The sequence below is a fragment of the Pipra filicauda genome, unplaced genomic scaffold, assembly GCF_003945595.2.
Source record: "Pipra filicauda isolate LSUMZ 115617 unplaced genomic scaffold, ASM394559v2 scaffold67_size6003252_pilon, whole genome shotgun sequence".
NCBI classification, from domain to species: Eukaryota; Metazoa; Chordata; class Aves; order Passeriformes; family Pipridae; genus Pipra; species Pipra filicauda.
Genome location: NW_024104842.1, coordinates 5,517,045 through 5,537,579, shown reverse-complemented (window position 1 = coordinate 5,537,579; position 20,535 = coordinate 5,517,045). Strand labels below are relative to the sequence as shown.

At 36.5% G+C, this 20,535-nt stretch overlaps 1 protein-coding gene across 3 annotated transcripts in view; it reads right to left on the bottom strand.

Annotated features, from left to right (window-relative positions):
- Nucleotides 1-19,954, bottom strand: part of GLRA3 (glycine receptor alpha 3) — an 87,415-nt gene extending 67,461 nt beyond the window's left edge. Inside the window, exon 1 of one of the 3 annotated variants that reach the window (XM_027741598.2) lies at nucleotides 19,501-19,954. In XM_027741598.2, the coding sequence (XP_027597399.1) occupies nucleotides 19,501-19,619 (119 nt within the window). In that variant the 5' untranslated portion in view covers nucleotides 19,620-19,954. The remainder of the gene's footprint in view (nucleotides 1-19,500) is intronic. The other 2 variants (XM_027741596.2, XM_027741597.2) reach the window with 2 other exon arrangements.
- Between the last annotated feature and the right edge of the window lie 581 nt (nucleotides 19,955-20,535).

Sequence of the window (20,535 nt, the reverse complement as noted above, 5' to 3'; positions counted from 1 at the left end):
TATACTATTGCCATAATTTTCATTATGAATCACTCTGAGTGAATCTGATTCATCATGATATTGCAACTTGTAGTCATTTATGTTTCTGTAAAATATCATAGACAGTTATAAAGCAAATAAAATATGAAAGTCCAATTACACTTTACTGGAAATTATCTACTTGCAAGGCAGAAGCTACTGTTTGTATCCGTAACACTTAGGTTTCTTTCTAATACTCTTCTATAAGGAAGTTATATTTCTATTTCGAAAGGTATATGGAATTTCTCTACTACAGGATATATCATCCTATATTTTTATTCTTAATATAAATAAATTATGCAGAACAAAAATATAAAAAGGCCCATTGTTAGCTTCAATATCAACCACTTTCTCTGAATAAAGAATTTTTTGTTTGTCCTTTTCACGCTTCACTGAACTTTTTCTAAATCTTTCCTTGTTGTACCTGTAGTTGTTGCTTTGACATGAAATAGAGTACTTTGAAATTAAGATAACTAATGCTGAATAGGAAAAATAATACTTACTGTGATTACGGATTTTCTCAAAACAATGTTTACCTTTTTGTATGATAGAATCATCATTAAGATTTGCCTTGATTAGTCAGCTATAAGTCTCAAAATATCTTGAATAATTTTATTGCCTGCTTCTGAAAACAACACATTCAGTACAATTAATTCATTTTGTATAAGTAAGTTTTATCTCAGAAATCATCTGTAATGTATAACTAAATATTTCTTCAAGGAATGTTTTCCCTTTTACTCATCTTGATGTGTTATGAGTAAAAGCTGTAGAATTCTGCCCTTTCAATGTAACTTTAATAAAAAACACATATTGCAGTACTATTGGATAAATAAAACTTTCATCTGCTTGAATGACTTGTGTAATACTTGTCTAGTTAAGGAGGAGTAAGACTTGGTAATACAGTAAAACCTGAGTAAGGTAGTGGATTTTAGGAAGGGCTTTTCTGTTTAGAGCTTAACATAAAAATTTAATCTTCATGGTAAGGGTTCTTCAGTTTTATTGCACACTGCCTCTGAATACTAGGTCTCTGGCTAAAGGGTTAGAGAAGATTACACTCCTTTCATGAACTAAGAATTTAGCTCCTTTTAGTGTTAATGCACAGAGCTTTGTCCTCAACATACAACTATTGCATAAGTCTAGGAATGGCTTTGTGTGCCTCCAGAGGGAATTTATTTCTGACCTGTAACAGTTTGTACATGTATTTTCTAACAGGCATAATAATAAGAATTTAGTATCAGCAAGAATTTTAATATCAGTAAGTGTATTCAAAAGTAAGGTACAATGGACTTGTGATTAGCATAAAGACATTATGCTACTTTACACTACGGAAAAAGAAAACTGTACATTTTTTTTCACATGTAGAGGCTTCCCATTGCTGAAGTCTTTTATTGGAGAGAGATTATAACCTGACACTCTTCTGGTCTGTTCATAATTTATGAGGAAAGTTACCAACAAGAACGCTCTCCCTGGTAGTGATTCTGTGTGGTGTCTGTAAGCTATTGGTAAATGTTACTAACAGTTATAAGGATTTAAACAATTTAAATTTTTCAATTTCAGACTTTGAACAGTGTTTGATTTCTCTTTCCTGAATGTATCCTGAACATCTTTACAATGTAAATTAAGCCTTCCCAATCTATTAAAAAGAAATTCGTTAGCTGCAGTAGTAGATAAGAATCCGGAAAAAAATTGAAAATGTCAAAAGATGAATTCAAAAATTATTTGTGACCAGATGAATTTACACCATCAAAATTAGGGTAAAAATTTCTGTTTCAAATAAGGTATTACACAAAACCTATTCTATCATGAATAGATAAATAGAATAACAAGGACTATAATTACTCCTGTCTTTGGTCTATTCATTGTTCACCTAAAATCTGAGGGCAGATAAGCTTTGCATCAATACCTGAAAGACTGTCAAGTTGGAATTTCATGGCTGAGATAGGAAGACATGCCAAATCACCAGTCTGTGACACTGCATAACCTATCAAAAGTCATATTTGAGTCAGAAACTCAAATATTATGTTACGTCAAGCTGAAACCTTTAACAGTGGGATATACATGTTGAAGAGTAAGAAACAGCCCAGCCCAGACAAGATGCAGCTTCTAGAGATCAGCACCGACATCCTAAATTCCAAACAAAAAGGTAAGAATGTTGTTCAGTGCTGCCCTCTATGATCTGGAAAGAAAATTCAAAATCATTGATGGTTTAAAACTAAGAAATACAAAAAGAATTGACAGAGGTATAAATACGGATGATGTCAAGAAAATAACCTATTTCTTAAGTTCAGACCATTTTAGTAGAACAATTTAAAACAATCAGAGAAAGTATATTAAGAGATATATGAACTGGAAGTCTGGGCAGAGTTGGAGGAAAGAGTTGTGTCTGAAAAAGGATTCAGAATTCATGTCGAGCAGCTCAGCACCGTGATGGTAAAGTTCTCACTGCACTACTGTGTAATCCAGTGGTGTGGAAAGATTGAAAGAGTGAGTAGAAGCATGAAGGTCACTTATTATTTTATATGATATTAATGAGACCAGTTCTGGGACATTGCATCAAATTCCATATCCAAGTTTAAAAAAGGACATTAAAGCATTAGGAAAGGTACTGAACAAAGCCACTAAGCCATGACCTGAAAGTTAGGGAAATTTGCTTCAAGAGACTTTCAGAGCTTAATCTACTTTTATCAAAAGTTTATCAAAAAAGAAGATTGAAAAAAATAGCATGATTGAAGTGTATAAATGCCTCAAAGAGAAGAAAATACTGGACACTTATCTAAAGAAGAAAGGCAGAAGAAAAATCAATGAGAGACAGACAAATTCAAATGGGAATTTGTATACACATTTTAACAATAAAGATCAACCTTTACCAGCCAAGACAATACAGTTTTCTGGAAGAAACAGCTTAGCAAAATATAAGGTATTGTGTTTTATATAAGGCTAGCTTGGTGAAAAGGAATGAGCTATGATATATAGAAAAGCAGGCTAAATTCAGAGTAAACATTACAAATCTCATGTAGAAATCTTCAGACTGTCAAAAGACACTCGATGGATTTGAGGAGCTTCGGGCAGGGGAGAAATGGGCATAGTTCCAAGTATAAAATGGTGTCTTCTGAGGGTCCTTCTATGGCAGGGACTGGGTTGCAGACTTGCAGTAGCCTGTACTGTAACCTGTAATCAGGGTTGCAAGTTATGTGTTGTAATGTTGGCTCGTTTTGCTCAATTCCTTTCACAATTGGGTATTTGACTTACAAAGCAATTGTATGAGCATCAGCTCCTTGCACAGTATGGAAACTGCACTTGAGCTGCCCATAAACTACACGCAGCTTAAAAACTCAGAGGCTGACAACTAGGAAAAAGTGAGCTAGTGTTCTATCTATGGCATGGACCTGCAAAGAATAAAGAATTTTAAGCTAAATTATAATGTCAGCATGAAAGATGATGGATTTGAAGTGTCCAGGGATATATTTAGATCAAAATTGAAAGGCTTTCAACCACTGAAACACTTCAGGAATAGTTCAGAATTTTGAACTGAGATAGAAAAGCCCTGGGTGTTTCAAGAAGGAGCTAGGTCTTAGGATTCTGTGACATGAGTGACTGTGATTGCAGGTAATGGAACTCAGTTCTTTAATCCTCGGCTGAGAATATGTTTACATCATTATTGATTCTTATGTTTTTAAAATAATTGCTACTACAGAAGTCTGAAAAAAAAAATGTAGTTAACACAGCAGCCATAGCATCAACATCTACAGAATTTCAATGGGAGATCTCATCTAGCAACTGGCAATTTAGCTACCAAGATGGGTCATGGGTCATGAATCTGAGCTCCTGAAATGTCTTTTTAAAGTAGGCACCTTTGTAAGAGAAAACTTCTTTCCTCTCTTCCTCCAAAATGAAATAATTAAGAAAAACTCTTTGCAGGGAATTTTACAGTCTTCACAAATGTTTCCTTTTCTAAAACATCTAAAGCTGTAAAAATCAGATTGCTTTCCCGTGTCTTTTTTTTTTTCTGAAGAATCACTCTGTTCTACTCAGAAGTTGTCTCTTTTCTATCTATCCTAAACTTCTGCACATTTTTACCAAAGCACAAATAAAGGAAAGGAACTTTATATATGAAAGTGCTTTATATAAGATTTATTTTAAAACATATATCAAAGGCAATTTCAATCCTACTGCTCTGAGACTTTCGCATCATTATGTACTGCAAAAAGTTCTGGTTTTCACTGATTTCTCTCTTTTCAACACTTCACCTTCAAGGTGGGTTCTTAAAAATTGCTTTCAATATGTGGTTTCAGCCTTAAAAAATATGTCTATTTGTTTGAAAATACTGAAAAAAAGAAATAATGGACTATTGTCAGCATTTGTATAAGAAGGCTTGTGTCACTTCAGAAGGGCTAAATAAGAATAGTATAGAAAGTGAAGGAAGAAATTACATCTTACACCATTTGCTGAGTCTTCTTGTTGCAGCTACACGTAGGTGACAGAGATAAAGCAAGGATATGGTGTGCTGTAATTTTACCTTCTACTGTAAAGTTCCCAGAAAGAAGTTTACAAGTCCAAGTTGGGACAATGTGCTAATTTATCCCAATTATTCTGAGAGTAGTTTCCAGAGTCTCACTGACTTACTTTTGAATATAATTGACACAAATTATCTTTGAATTATATGGTAAGTTAATTTTCTTCCTTCCATAGATAAACTGCATATTTTATCTTAAATGATCTTACATTAACACCAAGTTACTGTCATATTTTGCTTGCTGATTTTTCTTGTCTGATCATAAATTACTTCTTTTGTCTTAAAAACAATCCAGAGAGGTAGAAGATTTGTATTTCATCTTAAAATGCATGCTACAGTGCATTGTGATGGTCCAGTAGCTCTTTCATTCCATTACTTAACTTATTCTCTCAGACAGCAAGTGTGGCCAAACCCCTGGAGCAATTGGATGTTGTGTTTGTGGTCCATTCTCTCCAGCTGACGTTTGAATGTTTTTAATGCACTTTATATTAAAATGGTTCAAAAAGAAGCTCAAAGAAACTAATTACACCCTCATAAGGAAAGGAAAAACTGCAGCCAATATGCACTTAGTTGCGTCTCTCAAACAGCACTACACAAAAGCATTTCAGTAAATTAGTCTACTGGTACTTATTCATTAATTCACCAATAATAGTTAGGTGAATTAATCTCGTGACTACTCCCCTTGATTCTGTAACTGTAAGTAATGGTGATAGAATTCATCAATTTGAAAAACAAAAATTATTCAGTGTAACCATGTCATTAACAAGGTCTGCTAAAAGGAAATGATCCTCAAATTGGTAGTGATGGATTATCTGACAGTGCCTTGCATTTTGAAAATTGTAGCAATAAGATTTTGTGGTATGATGAAAGTCTTTAAATACTCTTCTGAGCAATATAGATCTTCATGAAATATATTTGGTAAAATTAATGGGGAAAGCAAACAGTAAGTTTGATGAGTTCAAAAGCATAGGAAGTTTATTTTGTAAAGGGAATGTCTCTTATTGTCTGATCACTAATTAAAATAAGTAAAGGGCTAACAAAATCAGAATTTATAGTAAGTAGAATTTGCACACATTATTCAAGAGCTGTACATAAACCTGACAAAAATACTTTTTTGACAGAAGAATGTTCGAGTGCGTGACAGCTGAAAATCAAAACCAAAAAACACTAACAAGAATATTTACTGAAGTCCTCAAGCCCATCCAAAGTAACGTTTACCTTGTTTTTACAAAAATAAATCCTGCTTTTTTTAGAAAGACAAAAACTACCTTCAATTTTACACCAAAAAAATATAATACATCAGTGTAAAGCAATACTAATTTGTTCTATTTCTCTGGATAATAAAACATCTGTGTCATGCTGTTTAACTGAACACATGCACTTTAATGAGAAACTGCAAAAATTTGGAACAACCTTAGCTTTATTCCCAGAGGTTCGACAAGACCAAGTGCTGGGTCCTGTACTTTGGCCACAACAACCCCCTGCAGCGCTACAGGCTGAGGACAGAGTGGTTGGAGAGCAGCCAGGCAGAAAGGGACCTGGAGGTACTGATTGACAGGAAGCTGAACATGAGCCAGCAGTGTGCCCAGGTGGCCAAGAAGGCCAATGGCATCCTGGCTTATATCCACAATAGTATGGCCAGCAGGACCACGGAAGTGATTCTTCCTCTACGGTACTGGTGAGGCCACACCTTGAGTATTGTGTTCAGTTCTGAGCCCCTCAATTTAGGAGGGATGTTGAGGTGCTGGAGTGTGTCCAAAGTAGGGCAACAAGACTGGCGAAGGGTCTGGAATGCAAGTTCTGTGAGGAGCAGCTGAGGGAGCTGGGGTTGTTTAGCCTGGAGAGGAGGAGGCTCAGGGGAGACTTCATTGTTCTCTACAACTACCTGAGAGGAGGTTGTAGCCAAGTGGGGGGCAGTCTCTTCTCCCAGGAAATTAGCAATAGAACAAGAGGACATAGTCTTAAGCTGCACCAGGGGAGGTTTAGGTTAGACATTAAGTTCTTCACAGAAAGAGTGATTGAGCATTGGAATGGGAAACCCAGGGACGTGGTGGAGGTGGTGGTTCACCGTCCCTGGAGGTGTTTAAGGAAAGACTCAATGTGGCACTTAGTGCCATGATCTAGTTGATAAGGTGGTGTTGGGTCATAGTCTGCACTCAGTGATCTCAGGGGTCTTTTCCAACCTAACAGATTCAGTGATTCTTTTGAGGTGTAATGTGTTTAAACTGGCTACCTGAGATAGTTTTGTGAGAAAAGAAATACAATTCTCTTTTATTGCAATAAATTTTAAATTTTGAAAGCCTTGAAGACGAGGCAAATATTGTGGAATGGGAGTTCAGAAGGACGGATAAATATTTTTATAGCAAATATTTTTAAAAATTTCAATATATTTTAAACCAATCTCTTTATTGAAAATAAAAATTCTTCATAGGAAAAAAAAGGTGAATAGACTTGTCTTTTTGGAGGCCATCCATTAGCAACATTTATTCATAAAAATTCAGGGCCATTCTGGAAAACCAGGATCTGTCAGAGGATCCAATCTGCATGGATCAAGTACTGAAAGTGACATAGAATCAGCTGTCACTGCTGTCCCATTCTAGCTCACAGAGAAAGAGTTTCTTTTAAGAAACAAAACAAAACCAAAAAATCCTCTCCTTCTCTGAATTATCCACTGGAAGACTCAAGCTCTTTAGGTTATCTGTGTGTTGTGATCAGTAGTTTCTTTAAGGTTCATATATGGAGATTATTTCCTTCCAACTCTATTGTATTCCAGCATGAAAATAATTCTGCTTGAATTATGCTTTATTGGTGAATAAATTACTTTCATTCTGAGGGACCAAAAAAAAAAATTTCCTATGGGGAAAGAATAGTGGAAGAGGGTGGCATGTAATAAAACCAAAGATAGTAAATGAAGGAGAAAGAATCAAGTTTGTGATGTGTTAAAAAGACTGATACTTAAAATGCTTTTCCTTTTATTTCTGATAAAACTGACAATAATATGTTTCTTGCTAATTAAAGATGAAATCTCTTTTATTTGTTGGAGGTCATGAAGTTGAAAGTTCCTAATGCAATGAAAATGCAGATTTTCATATCCTGCAATGTTTTAGATAATAATAGTTTTATCAGATCATAAAAAACACAGAACTCTTAACTCATGCTTGCTAGAGAAAAGACTGTCATTTCAACTAAGAGGAGCAGAAGCATTGTATGACCAAGATTTTAAAGGAGTATTTTCTAAGCAAAATCCACAAGAGAATTTTAAATATTTTGTGTAATGATTTAGATTTTCTGCTGATTTTTCACAGTTTTAGATTTTTTCTAGTTGTCCTTTTATCCTCTTATTTTGACTAAGTGCAAATGGTCAGATTAATTTGTTGGTATAATGCTACAGAGATAAGTAGAGTTATATCAGGACACATTTTTCAGCCAAAGTAATATTTTTTATATGCAACAAACAACAAATTTCTATTTTAAGTTCACTAATTATCCATTCTTTATTATTTTAGTGGTTATAAATGAAAGATACATGAAATATATACGGGATTGCATTTCAATGCAACGATTAAAAAATGTTTTCTTTCAGGTTTGAATAAAATTAATTTTTCTACTTCAGCCACAAAATTAACATTAAATTTTAGTGATCTTTGTAGCTTAGGTGATGGTTACAAGCATTATTTTAGGATGTTTTTGATATCTTTATAGTGTCAAATTTTTTTCTTTTATTAATACAGCTGAGAATTCCTCCAGCTCTACAGTCTTCCTCCATGTTGATTCATGTTGATCATGGAAGTAAATTAGTTTGTTGAAGTAAATGTGTTTACTTTATGCAAAGACGTGTTTACATAAAGTACATAAACTGTGTGCTATAGTTTCAAAAAGCTTTGCATCGCTTTGTAATGTTTCGGCTTTTCTTAACAGAGAGAAAAATAGAAAATAATTGGGTTTTAAGTCTTCTGATTAAGTCATTTTGAAATGATCACCATTCTACAGGTCAGAGGGCAGATAAGGTTAAGTTCATATACATTTAGTTTTGCTTGTGACTTGGTACATATATATAAGCACAAAACTTTACTACTTCCTTTATTAGGAAAAAAAAATCTCTTAGGGTAAAGGAAGAAAATTAATTTGTCAGCATCCTTCATAATCCTATGGGCAAAGCTTTCTATGATAATTAAGATATGGTTTCAAGAAACTAGAGGTTGTGTCTGTAGTTTTGTTTTCTTGTTTAAGACAAGTTTATTTTTGCCAATTTCAGCCATGCAGCATGTGAATTAATATATTTTATGAATTATGACTCTATTCTGAATATTCATTCATTGTTTTCCCAGAAGCCCTTACTTAATAGTCTTTTTTACCTGTTGTATAGACTATTTTTATAAATGCTCTAAACTCAGGTCTTAGCTTCATGTTATTTCTTAATTTATTCAACCTACTTTTCTGGGGGGGAAGCTGACTCAAACAGGAGCAGAGAATATTTCAAATATTCAAATTCTGATAAGTCACTTGCTTTCCCAAAGAACTACTAAATCGGTTTAGGTTTTGACAACCTTAACTTTCAATTAAAGATAGTGAGATTTTCCCCACATTCAATTAACTTTTTTTTTCCTTTTTTTTTTTTTTTTAGTTAGATAATACTTGGCTAAAATAAGGCAATATTTTTGAATATAGAAACTGTGAACCACTTATTTATAGAAGTCTGAGCATTACTATCTCACTATAAAGAATAATTTGTGTATTAACTGAATAATAGAGAAAAGTTATTGGAGTAATGGATAGATTGCAAAATGACCAAGTAAAATAATTTCTGACTATTATATTTTATTACAGCAGATATCCTTCTATAAAAGCTGTCAGAACAATTACATTTATTTTCATGATTAATGAATGATTCCTCTAGCCAAATGAACTTGTGAAGGTACTGACTGGTATCTTTCACCACCATAGTAAATTGTAATTCAACTGATGACAATGAGGCAACACCAGAATGAAAGGTGAACTGATACAAATGAGACTTTTGACTGGCTAAAAACTGCAAACTATTGTTTCTCCAGGCAAATTTTTCCTAAGTCTAGGAGCAAACTGTGAATTCTGTGAACAGATGTCTATAGGTTATAGCTGCTTCTGTATTTTGAATACATCTCAAAATATTCTTTAAATTGTAAAGCTGCATATTACTGTGTTTTCTAGTTCTAATGGATTTTTTTAATATTGTGGCATTGCCCCATCAGCTTTGCATCTACTAGGTTGCTGTACTCTCACTCAGTATAAACAGGAACAGTGTGTCCACTAAAGTGTACGTCTGTAGAAAAGGGATATTTCTTGTTATCATAATTAGATAATGATAATCATAATTAGATATGATATGACCAATTAGAATAAGTGTCCCATTCCTCTTTTGTCTAGTTTTGCTTTAAAAATCCACTTTTATGAGTTGTAAACCATAACCAAAACTGAAAATGAGTTCCTTCCAATGTTTCTTCTCAATTTTTACTATTCATAAAAATCTTCACAGAAAATTTTACAATAGAATGCAATATTTGAGGTTTAACAAAGGTAGATACAAAATTGATTTTGAATTAAAACCTCAGGTTTGTGAAGACAAGAACAATTCAATTAAACACTGTTCTGTTTGTCTTAGGGAAACTCTGCTTATATCAGTCCTGTATCTTGAGTGAGCATGTCAGATGACTCTTTAGAAGATTAGACTTTTTCTCCAAAATAAGTTTGACAAGATATAAGTTCAGTTAGAGGAAAGTTGAATATAGCCTGAAAAGTCACTCTATAAAGTTTTTTTCCAAAACATTTCTCGTGAAATTGTTTATTTTGATTAGCCAGCTAATTATAGTTTAGATCCATGTTGTTACTATTAATTTAGAAGTTTCACTTCAGATACATTTTTTCTATTTGAAAAAATACTGTTTTCTTGAAACATAGTTCTACAGAAATGTATCTGTTTCAATGTTGTTTTGTGAAATGTTGGCAGGCTTGGGTGGAATATTGTTCAGTGTCCTTCCTATTTTGTCTGCCACAATCTGTTCTCAAATGTCAATGGGAACTGAAGTTGGGGTTTTGGATTCTAATTTTTTAAAACTCTGAACATCCCTACAGAATTATCAGAGATTTTTCCTGCTTTCTGCAACTTAAACTTCTTTTTATGCATTGAAAAAGCAAGAAAATCTTTACAGAGCTTTGGAATTTTTTGTGAGACAGGAATGGTAATGTTCAATCAGCTGTGTTAATTTATGTAAGATATGTGGATTAAATAATTTTTCCTTTTTATTAATTCTATCCAGGATCAACACTATAATAAATAAGTATAAGACTTTCTTTCACAAACAACAGAGTTGAGCTTCAGGGTGATGATGAGAGTGACAGAATTCATGCCACATGATGACAGAACCCAGTGTTCCTAATGCATGCACTGAAGCATATTCCTTACGGAATAAGTCAGAGAAAATGGTGTGAAGGTTAAAAAAACAGTGCTGCTAGCCTTTCCTCCTTCTACCAAAATTATCCTGGTCCACTACACGCATTCTCTTTCATGTACAGAAAGTGATGTTTAAACATCCCCTCAGATACATCCCCTCAGATACATATTTAGTCGTTGCTGTTCTAGTCTTCATTATGCCAGTACCCTCTTAATTATCATCTCAGTCTTCTAAGCTTTGTGTAGAGAACTGAAAATAAGCTGAGTGAAGGAAAGATCATGACCTGCACTGATCTTCTATTGCCCCTGTAAATCCTACACCAGCTGAGCAAGGGACTTCATGGGGTCCAGGTAGAGCATCCCCTCCCCTTTCCTGGATGATCATGAAGGCAATGACAACCCACACCACCCCCCAAACAGTGCTGCAACCTTTATTATGTTCAATACATCTCCTGAAGAAATTATCCCTGTCAAAAAGGATGAAAAAGGGCATTCTGTTAACTATTATTTAGAGAATCTGAACAAATGCTTTTATGCTCACATTTTGATTACAGATGAAAATTTGAGCGATCCAAGATCCAAAAATATGTGTAGAGGCAGAAAAAAAACAGGTAAAGAGATAGAGACATTCTGAGAGTTCATTTGCACAGTGAGATTTTGGGATAAATTTTGGAGATAAAATTGGTAAAATTTTAACATGTATATGGAGAAACTTGCAAAGTGCATTTTTAATTCCAGTTCTTCACTGTACTGTACTTTCTGTAATCATAGATTACTGTCTTAAGTGGGGGCACTTCATTTTCTGTAGTAAAAATTTGCAATACGTTCAAAATGATTGACTATCAATCTTTGGTGTGCAAAACCTGATGGAATCTAGAAGATACTTTGTTTTTACTTTAACTCTTGCAAATTAAGAGTTTAAGCAAATGCTGATAATTTTTTTTTTAAAGAAACAAAACAAAACCAAAACCTAAAACTTTCCATAAAGGATTTTTTCTAACAGTATAAAGTAATTAAAAATCTCACTATGCTTTTATGGGATGTAGTCCAGATATGACACTGAAATCTGCCCACTTTCAATTTGGTTCTAATACTGTTGAATCAGAGGTAATGAATCTGACCTGACAGCAACAGGGAAAACATTGCACAGACGGACATCCCTTCATAGAAATGCTATATAGATGCTTAGGCACACAATTAACACATCATAGAATACTGGAGTTACCCATAATTTAGCTGTGTGAAGTCAGTGCTTTAGTCACGATAGATTTCAAAGCTTTTATTTTTGCCAGCAACTTACAACTTTGTGCTTTTTATTTTATTTATCTAGTAGAACACTCCTAGTTGGCAGATATGTTGCTCACAAAAATGGAAGTGGGTCCTTGCTGATGGATATATCTTAGCCTACACATGCCCAGAGCATGGACTCTACTGTACGTTACTGAATATAATTGAGGACAGTGAAGTTTTGAAAACTTTTTGAAATTAAAAATCTTACCAGGACAAAAACTCAGGATCTTTTTAATAATTGAGTCCCACTGTATCCCAGAACAGTATAAACCAACTTTTCACAAAATAGTCTCTAAGCTCTGCAGTCACCCACCAAGACGTAAAGTCACAACAGTTTAAAGAAAAACAAATAAAAATCAACCTTTTGATAAATCATGCTGGTATATCTGTATTAACTAGGCATTTCTGCTGAGTGAAATTAAAATTAGTTAAAGTTAATTGTTGGTAAAAATCATAGAAAATTGTAAACAGCCAATTTTCTAGGAATTCATCTGTGAAATTACATATTCTGGCACTTGTAGATCCTCAGAGATGCTATTTAGGATTACATTAGATTTATATTTTACCTTTCAAAATTCAGAAAGGGAGAATGTCTTAATAAAGTATTTTAAAAGGAACTGGAGACGGACTCTAGACATAGTGGAGTTTTACACAAACTGTAGACAGTATATGAAGGCTTGGGCAATGGTGTGATGGGCAGCACAATCCAGTACCATTTTTTAGATTAATCGTATTTATATATCTATTTTATATCAAAGAGGGAATGCAATAAGGAGCAAAATATTAAAACAGTAAGTTATGTAGTTGTAACCACAGCTTGAATTTTAATTAGGAAGAGGAAAAAAATAGGTTTGCCTTTTTAAATGCCATAGCTGCTACTGATTTTGTTTATGATACCCTTCCTAAGTTAGTTTTAACTGTAAAAATCACATGCAGTTTAATAGCAATTAACCTCAAAGTTTGAGGCAATTTAGTACTCCTGTGTTCTACTCTATTGTTTCACTAAAAGAGTCTCAGGGTAATTAGCTGGCTTGCCGTTTCCCGTAACCGTTGATTTGTATTAATCTGTAGCCCCACCACTTGTGCAGCTCCACTATTTCAACAGCCCCAAAAGTGACCACATGACTTTGTCAGGCCAGAGCCTTCTTGAAATTTTCTACCTTTTCTGTGGTATCAAACTGTTTCTCTCAGAAACCACATTTTGCTAATGTTTCATGTCACTGAAAAGAAACTTCAGTAATAACATTATTGAAGGGGACTGATTTTCCTTAGGGAAGTTCCTACCTGGAAATACCCTCGACCCTCCGTGCTGTCCCCACACATTTTGTATATCAGTCGTAAGTTCAGAGACATAACAGAGTGGTATGTGGTATAGAAAAATTAAATAAAAAATTGTGGAATGTGAAGTCACTGTTCCCGGATGTATTTAAGACTGGATGTGAAACTTAGTGCCATGGTCTAGTTGACACAGTGGAGTTCAGTCATAGGTCGGATTTGACGATCTCAGAGGTCTTTTCCAATCTAATTGAATATGTGATTCTGTTCATTATGTAGAAAGTTCAATTCAGTGTAGATCAATATCATTACCCTGTTTGCTGTTGTATTCAACAACATGTGTGTTGGAGCAATTAATTAGACATCTGACTCGAAAAGTAATAATGAAATGCATCCTTTTATACTTTTATAAGCACATACTGTCTATTTTTTTTCCTTTTTCCTCTTTCTTTCTTTTTATCCTCACTGTTCTAGCATTTCCATTGACACAGGTTTGAAGAAATCAATCAGAAGGGATCATATTGCTTTGGAAGCCATAAAAAATAGTGGATTGTGCTAGGAAAAAAGTCTTACAGATTCTCACTTTCTTTTCTCTTGACTTTACTGTGCAGGCTGTTCTGCTCTCTGATGCTCTTCTCATTCTTCTGTTTTGGTCCCACATTCCTGTTAAACATAGTTTTTAGCTGTGTCTTTCCTGCTCTCTGAGATAATTCCTTTCTGCTGGTGGTTGAAATCCCTAAAAAGGTGCCTTCATCTATTCATGATGCTTACATAGTAGTGAAAGTGATACCTTCTATTTCCTATCTCCCTTTACTGATTCTTTCAATAAACATCATGAAGATCAGCAGGAAAAACAATAAAGAGGACAAGAAGCAACACACACAAGGGCTCTTCATCATTCAGTACTTGAGAAAAGCTGATTTGCAGGAATAATTCCCTATAGGTATTATTACATAATACTCAGTAAGGTCATTTGAAGCTTGTATTCTGAATCTGTTAAAATGAGAAGCTCTAATCTTGTAAAAATTTTCATTCTCTTTGATTGTCATGACTCCTAGGATGCCTGGACAAGACTAATCTGATAGAGGAGCTATTACATTTATCATCATACAGAAGCACAGCACTTATCTCACAATATTACTTGCTTTCAGTTGTTGTTAGCATCAATTGGCTAGGAATGAATTAGGAGAGGTTGAAAAGTAAGAAAACATCATTAGCACTGTAAGAATTGAAAGACTCATGGTTTTAACTGAAATTTCTTTATTATTTAATTTTCTTCCAGTTTATAGTATTAAAACCCCAAAAATATACATATTATTCTTTCTCAAAATTATAAACATGGTAGTCACTTAGAAAACTAACTTAATTTTTATAGAAATAAGGAACGGATAGTGAAAGTTCTCATCAAATTTGTACTCATGACAAAACTCCTAATTGATACAAAGGGATTTCAGTGTTTTCACTGGAACAGTTGAAATACAAGAGAATTAGAATTACATATTCTTGGTCACAGGACCCCCACTTCATTTTTGTCTCAGTCTTGGAAAGTACAATGCCTCTATATGAGTATATGCAAGGGAACCCTGATGGTCTCCTCGTAACATTTTATAAGTATCCTCCAGCACAGGGGTTTGACTACCCCGGCTCAGTGCGAACTCTAGGAGTGCAGCAGTGCAGCTTTGAAACAGAACTGTGTGTATTGTTTGAATTGTAGAATCCTCAGCAGGGTTCACCTCTCTTCTCTCAGGATCTGTTCCTTTTTTCCATGTTTGGTTTTCACTTTTTTTTTTTTTCACCGTCCAGAGTGCTGGGGAGATGCTCTTGGTCTCTGCATGAGCTAGTGTCCAAGTATACTTTCACCCAGACTTGTACCTTCATAATTTTGATCCTGAGCCTGGTCTGCTGACCTAACTCTTTGGCTTTGACCTTGGACCTACCTCTTAACTACCAACTTTGCTGATCAATCTGAACTGCTGTTTGAACTGTTCTTCTCCTGCACAGGTGCTGTGCAACTGCAAACTTTTTTGGTAGGATCCTGCTCCTTCCTGACTTGCTGTGAGTCTCCACTCCTAGCTCACCTACCCCTCCCTTGCTACTATCTGAGATATGTTAAATCTTTTTCATTAGGACCTGGAGTCTGTCAACTGATTTATTTCACAGAAACCATATTTAAAATTGAGTCTGAACTGACAATGAAAAGTACTGTACCTCAGTGCTCTCATCTTGAATTAATAGATTTTCTTTCACACACTTTTATTCCTGTCCTGATTTTAACAGACACTTTTATTTCTTGAGTAGTATTGTAGGTATAATTTTTAACATATTAATAATCAACTGAAGTCTCATTAGAACACCTGAAAATCTTTATTTTCAAAGATGTTTGTGATGCTATGTCAGATTTAATAGCTTTTAGCTGATTTTTTTTCTCTTTTGTTATTTGAAGGCACTAATGCTGACTGAAAGGATAAGAACTTCTGCTTCTTAAAGCTATTCACCTGAAATCAATTTACAATGAAATGCAGGAACAATTTCAAAATCAGTTAACTGTAAATTCAGATATGCCCCAGAGTTAGGTTGCGTGGAGGTTTTTTCCACAAGAATCTGGTTTCAAAGAGCAATTAGCTGTGTCTGTGATACTGTTTCTCCAACATAAGGCCAGTGGAGTATTAAAAAGAGCAAAGTAAAAGAAAATAGCCTAAATGTAGTGTGATTCTTGATCTATACTAGTATGGATAACTAAAGAAAGATGACATAGGGAGAATCTATTTTGCATTTCCACAGTGCCACCTACCTTTTCACCCTGTGCTTTCCCTATACACAGGTCTACATATAAAATAGATGTACTACATCCTTTAAAGAGAAAACAAGTCCCTGGCAAGTCCCTGACAGGGTAGATCTAAGAGACCCAGTGCTGGTGCCCATGCAAGTTCGTGACCTGTTATAAAACTGTTTGACTCACAAATATGATATTTGTGTTGACTCTACAAATATGATCTTGCTTTCATTATGACCTCTTGGAATCCAGGTAAATCCAGAGGATTTTTTTGTTAACACTATTACTTTAATGAAAACTCAGAAGAATACTCAGTCTTAGATATTATTATAATTTCAAACTATATCTCAGAAGTGGTTTTCCTTCTTTGGTAGTGAATTAAAGCTATTTTTAGGCTACATTAAATTATTTTCCTTAGGTTTTACCCTCTTTTTTACATCTCCACTCTCTTAGTATCACACTGGGGTTTGGACTGGCAGTCCTTAATAAGCAACATTTTTTTTTATTTTGGGTCTGACCATAGCTTTTCTCCCTGTCTTAAAATACATTGCATAAACCAGACTGCTGTGTGCTTTCACCACTGTTTTTCACGTCTAAAATCTATTAATCTATTATCAATAACTGTGTTATTGACCTATGACATAGTAGTACAAACGTACAATATTAAAAAGACTATTAATAATCACTGAATCATTAAAGTTGGAAAAGACCTCAAGGTCACTGAATCTAACCTTTGACTGAACACTACCATGTCAACTAGACCATAGCACTAAGTGCCATTTTTAATTGTTTCTTGAACACTTGAACACAGGGATGGTGACTCTACCACCTCTCCGAGCAGCCTATTCCAATGCTTCCAACACTTTCGGTTAAGAAATCCTTCCCGATGTTCAACCTGACCCTTCCCTGGTACAGCTTGAGGCCATTTCCTCTTGTCCTGTCACTAGTTGCCTGGGAGAAGAGGCTGACCCCCACCTTGCTACAGCCTCCTTTCAGGTAGCTGTGGAGGACAATAAAGTCTTCCCTGAGCTTCCTTTTCTTCAGGCTACACAACCCCAGCTCCATCAGCCCTCCTCATATGACTTACTCTCTGGACCTTTCACCAGCTTTGTTGTTCTTCTAATGTTTTATTCTTTCTACAATGTCTTTCAGAAATCAAATTAATAATTAGATCCTACAATGAGCAATATACATCTTGTTTCATTCATTGCAATTTGAAGAGTCTTTTGATGTGGATGAAAAATTATTTATTTTTTAAAAAAATAAATTACGTGCAGTTTCCTCTTGTGAAGCATGGCAATCTTAAGACTTTGCTCATTAAAGTAGCAAGCCTGTAACATTATACCAAAAAAAATCCTTTTTTAATTTTATTTGAACTGCACTAAAAATAAAACTAAACATCTATCTTCATAGGCATATAATTTAAACAGTAATTTTAAATTGCCTCAGGGCTGTTGGACAAGTATTTAAAGCTTTTCCCCTTAGGTTCATCCAGTCTTCTCACACAGCCTTTTGCTTCTCAATGAAGAGCAGAAAAGTTTCGATGTTGCATGATTTAAGAGAAGATAACATTATTTTTTCCAAAATGTCTGAGCAAGTAAAAACTTAAGTTTTGACTGTTTCTAGAAATTCACAGCACATCCATCTTCTCATCAAGTATTATACAGGTGCTAAGGCTGGACTCTGGGTGACTCACAGAGAGTGGAAACAGTATTCTACCAGCAGGTAGTTTCCTGGCTCCAGGAAACGTGAGAATTTTACAGCTTTTAATATTTTAACTTTTTCCCCTCACTTTTTTTCCATATTAAAGCATGGGGAAGACTAGTCTGTATCTTGAACTGACTCAGGTTTCTCCTGTATTATTGCTGGACCTAAAGGCACCAGCAGTCTCTATATAGAGATTGATGTGAAACATACATAGATTCAGAGCAGCTTTCTTAACTCTTTCTCAGTCTACATAGTCCTTGTGCACAGCAAGCATGTTCATTGTGACCTAGTTTCTTGAAATCTCTTCCTTTTGGCACAATTACAATAAAATCACATTATAAACTATTTATGTTGCATATGTTGATACAAAGCGGGTCATTAACTTAACATCAAAAAGGAAAGATTTGTTATAAGCCTCTGATCACTTGTGAAGTGTGCCATCATTGTTAACTTTGCCATACACTGTTAACTTTGTGGTTATAAATCCCTTACATGTATCCCCAAACTCTCTCTTAGAATTTAAGTTTATTTAATCTTTATTAAGTAACAGCGGGATTCTTAAAATAGTCTGGCATGTTATATGCCATAGTTTGTTTATTGTGATACAGAGCTAGAATATTTGTTGATAACAAGAATGGGTAACTGCATTAGCAGTGAATACATGATGACATTGAAGTCTGTTTCTTTACATGTGTGATTTTTCTTTACAAGTTTTCCCTCACTGAGACTCAAATTTATTTTAGCCTGCTATCACTAGACTCCTAGATCCGTGCATTTAAAGAATGCTTGAATTAATATAATAACATTACCTAGAAAGAGTGTACTGGGTGGAAAGTAGAAAAAACTGTATGAACCTCAGTCTTCTCCTGAGGTCATAATTTATGGATATGTTGCCATCTTTCATAATACAAATCTTAGACTGCTAGGAGCACAGCAAAAGCTTTCCCTCTCAATAGAAGTTTTGTAGACCATACCCTCTCTTCACTGAGCTAATGTTTTTCTATTTCTATGTAAGACTTCCCCAACCTGACTTGACCACCGATCAATCTGTGATTTTCCTTTTACTGAAAAAAACTGAGAGTAATAAGGAAGTTCTATATATTCTCAACTCAGATTATCTTCTGTAACTTTTACATATAGACACTTTGCACATGGAGAATTTTCAATACCATTGATGTTATAATTACTGTTAAAAACACTGATAAAATTCACAGATCATATCGGCAAACTATAACTGCGAGCAGGTGAAGGAAATACATAGCCTCCTGCTTGCAAAATCCAAAAGTCGAGGCAGCTCAACGTTGCAAAGCCATTTGCGAAGCATGGCCCCCATGCATTTAGTTTCCGTGCCCATAGCCTGGCTGCCGAAGGGAGCCGGGCGTTCGTGGTGAGGAAAGGCGGTGACCGCGGCGTCTTTCCGCGCCAGTCCCAGGCATTTCAGCTGCCCGAAAATCGGGAAGGGTGGACACCTTTACTTCCCCAAATAAAACAACTCACCTGAGAAGTAGCGCAGCTTCCCACAGATAAAAGCCCGAGACAGCCGCGCGGAGGTACCTAATCCGGGCCATGCTGCTCGCAGGCGCGGCGGACCCCGGGAGCGGTGCTGTCCGAGGCATCGGAGGGGCTCGGCGGCGCTGCTCGATGGGCGAGGGCGGCCGCGCTGCTCCCGCGGGAAGGCGGGCGGGCAGCGCCCCAGCACCCTGGAGAGCTCCGGCGGCTCCGCGCCCGCCGCCCGCCTAGTGCCCGGCGGCCCCCCGCGCCCTCCCGCTGGGCCCCGCCGCTCCCGCCCCGCCGCTCCGCATCGCAGCCGAGCGGGAGCCTAATCCCAGCCGCGGCGGCGGCGCCGAGCCGCGGCGGCGGCGGGAGCCCCCGTGCCCGCCCGCCTGCCCCCGGCTCCTGCCAGCAGCCGGCACTCCGCCGCCGGACGCATCCCGGGCACGGGGCGCGCCGCGGCCCGGCGGCGGCGGGGCGGGCGGGAGGCAGGGCGGGGGATGCTGCGGCCGCCCCCCCGAGAGCGCGGCCGCCGCGGAGGCAGCGGGGAGGGACCGGGCACGGCGCTGCGGAGAGGGGGCGCCCTGGAGGAGTGCCCCGGGCGGAGGCACCCCGGAAAGCTAAGCTGCTCTGTGCTCAGAAGGGTCCCTGCCCGAGCGCCTTCCCTCCCGCGGGAAGAAGGGCGGCCGGGTCGATGCCTACACAGGGCAGCGACTGTCAAAGGGCCGGGATGAACTCACTGGACCTCAGGTGTCGGAAAAGATTGGTGAAAGAGGGGTGCTTCTGCTTTGCCTGTAGGGCTGATGGTGTGCTTTTTCTTAGGAAATGGATGAGCGAGGGAAACCCATCTCTGTATTTCAGTACTTTGAAAGTACAGCGCTGATTGACACAGGAAAAGTATATCCTGTTCTATTTTACTTTTTCAGAGAAGAAAGATGATCTAGTGCCATAAGGTGGACTAGGAGGGAAATGCAAAGAGTTTGAAAGCTTAACTTGGGAGGAGAGTGGATGGGATTGTGGGAAGGAACAAGGGAAGGAACC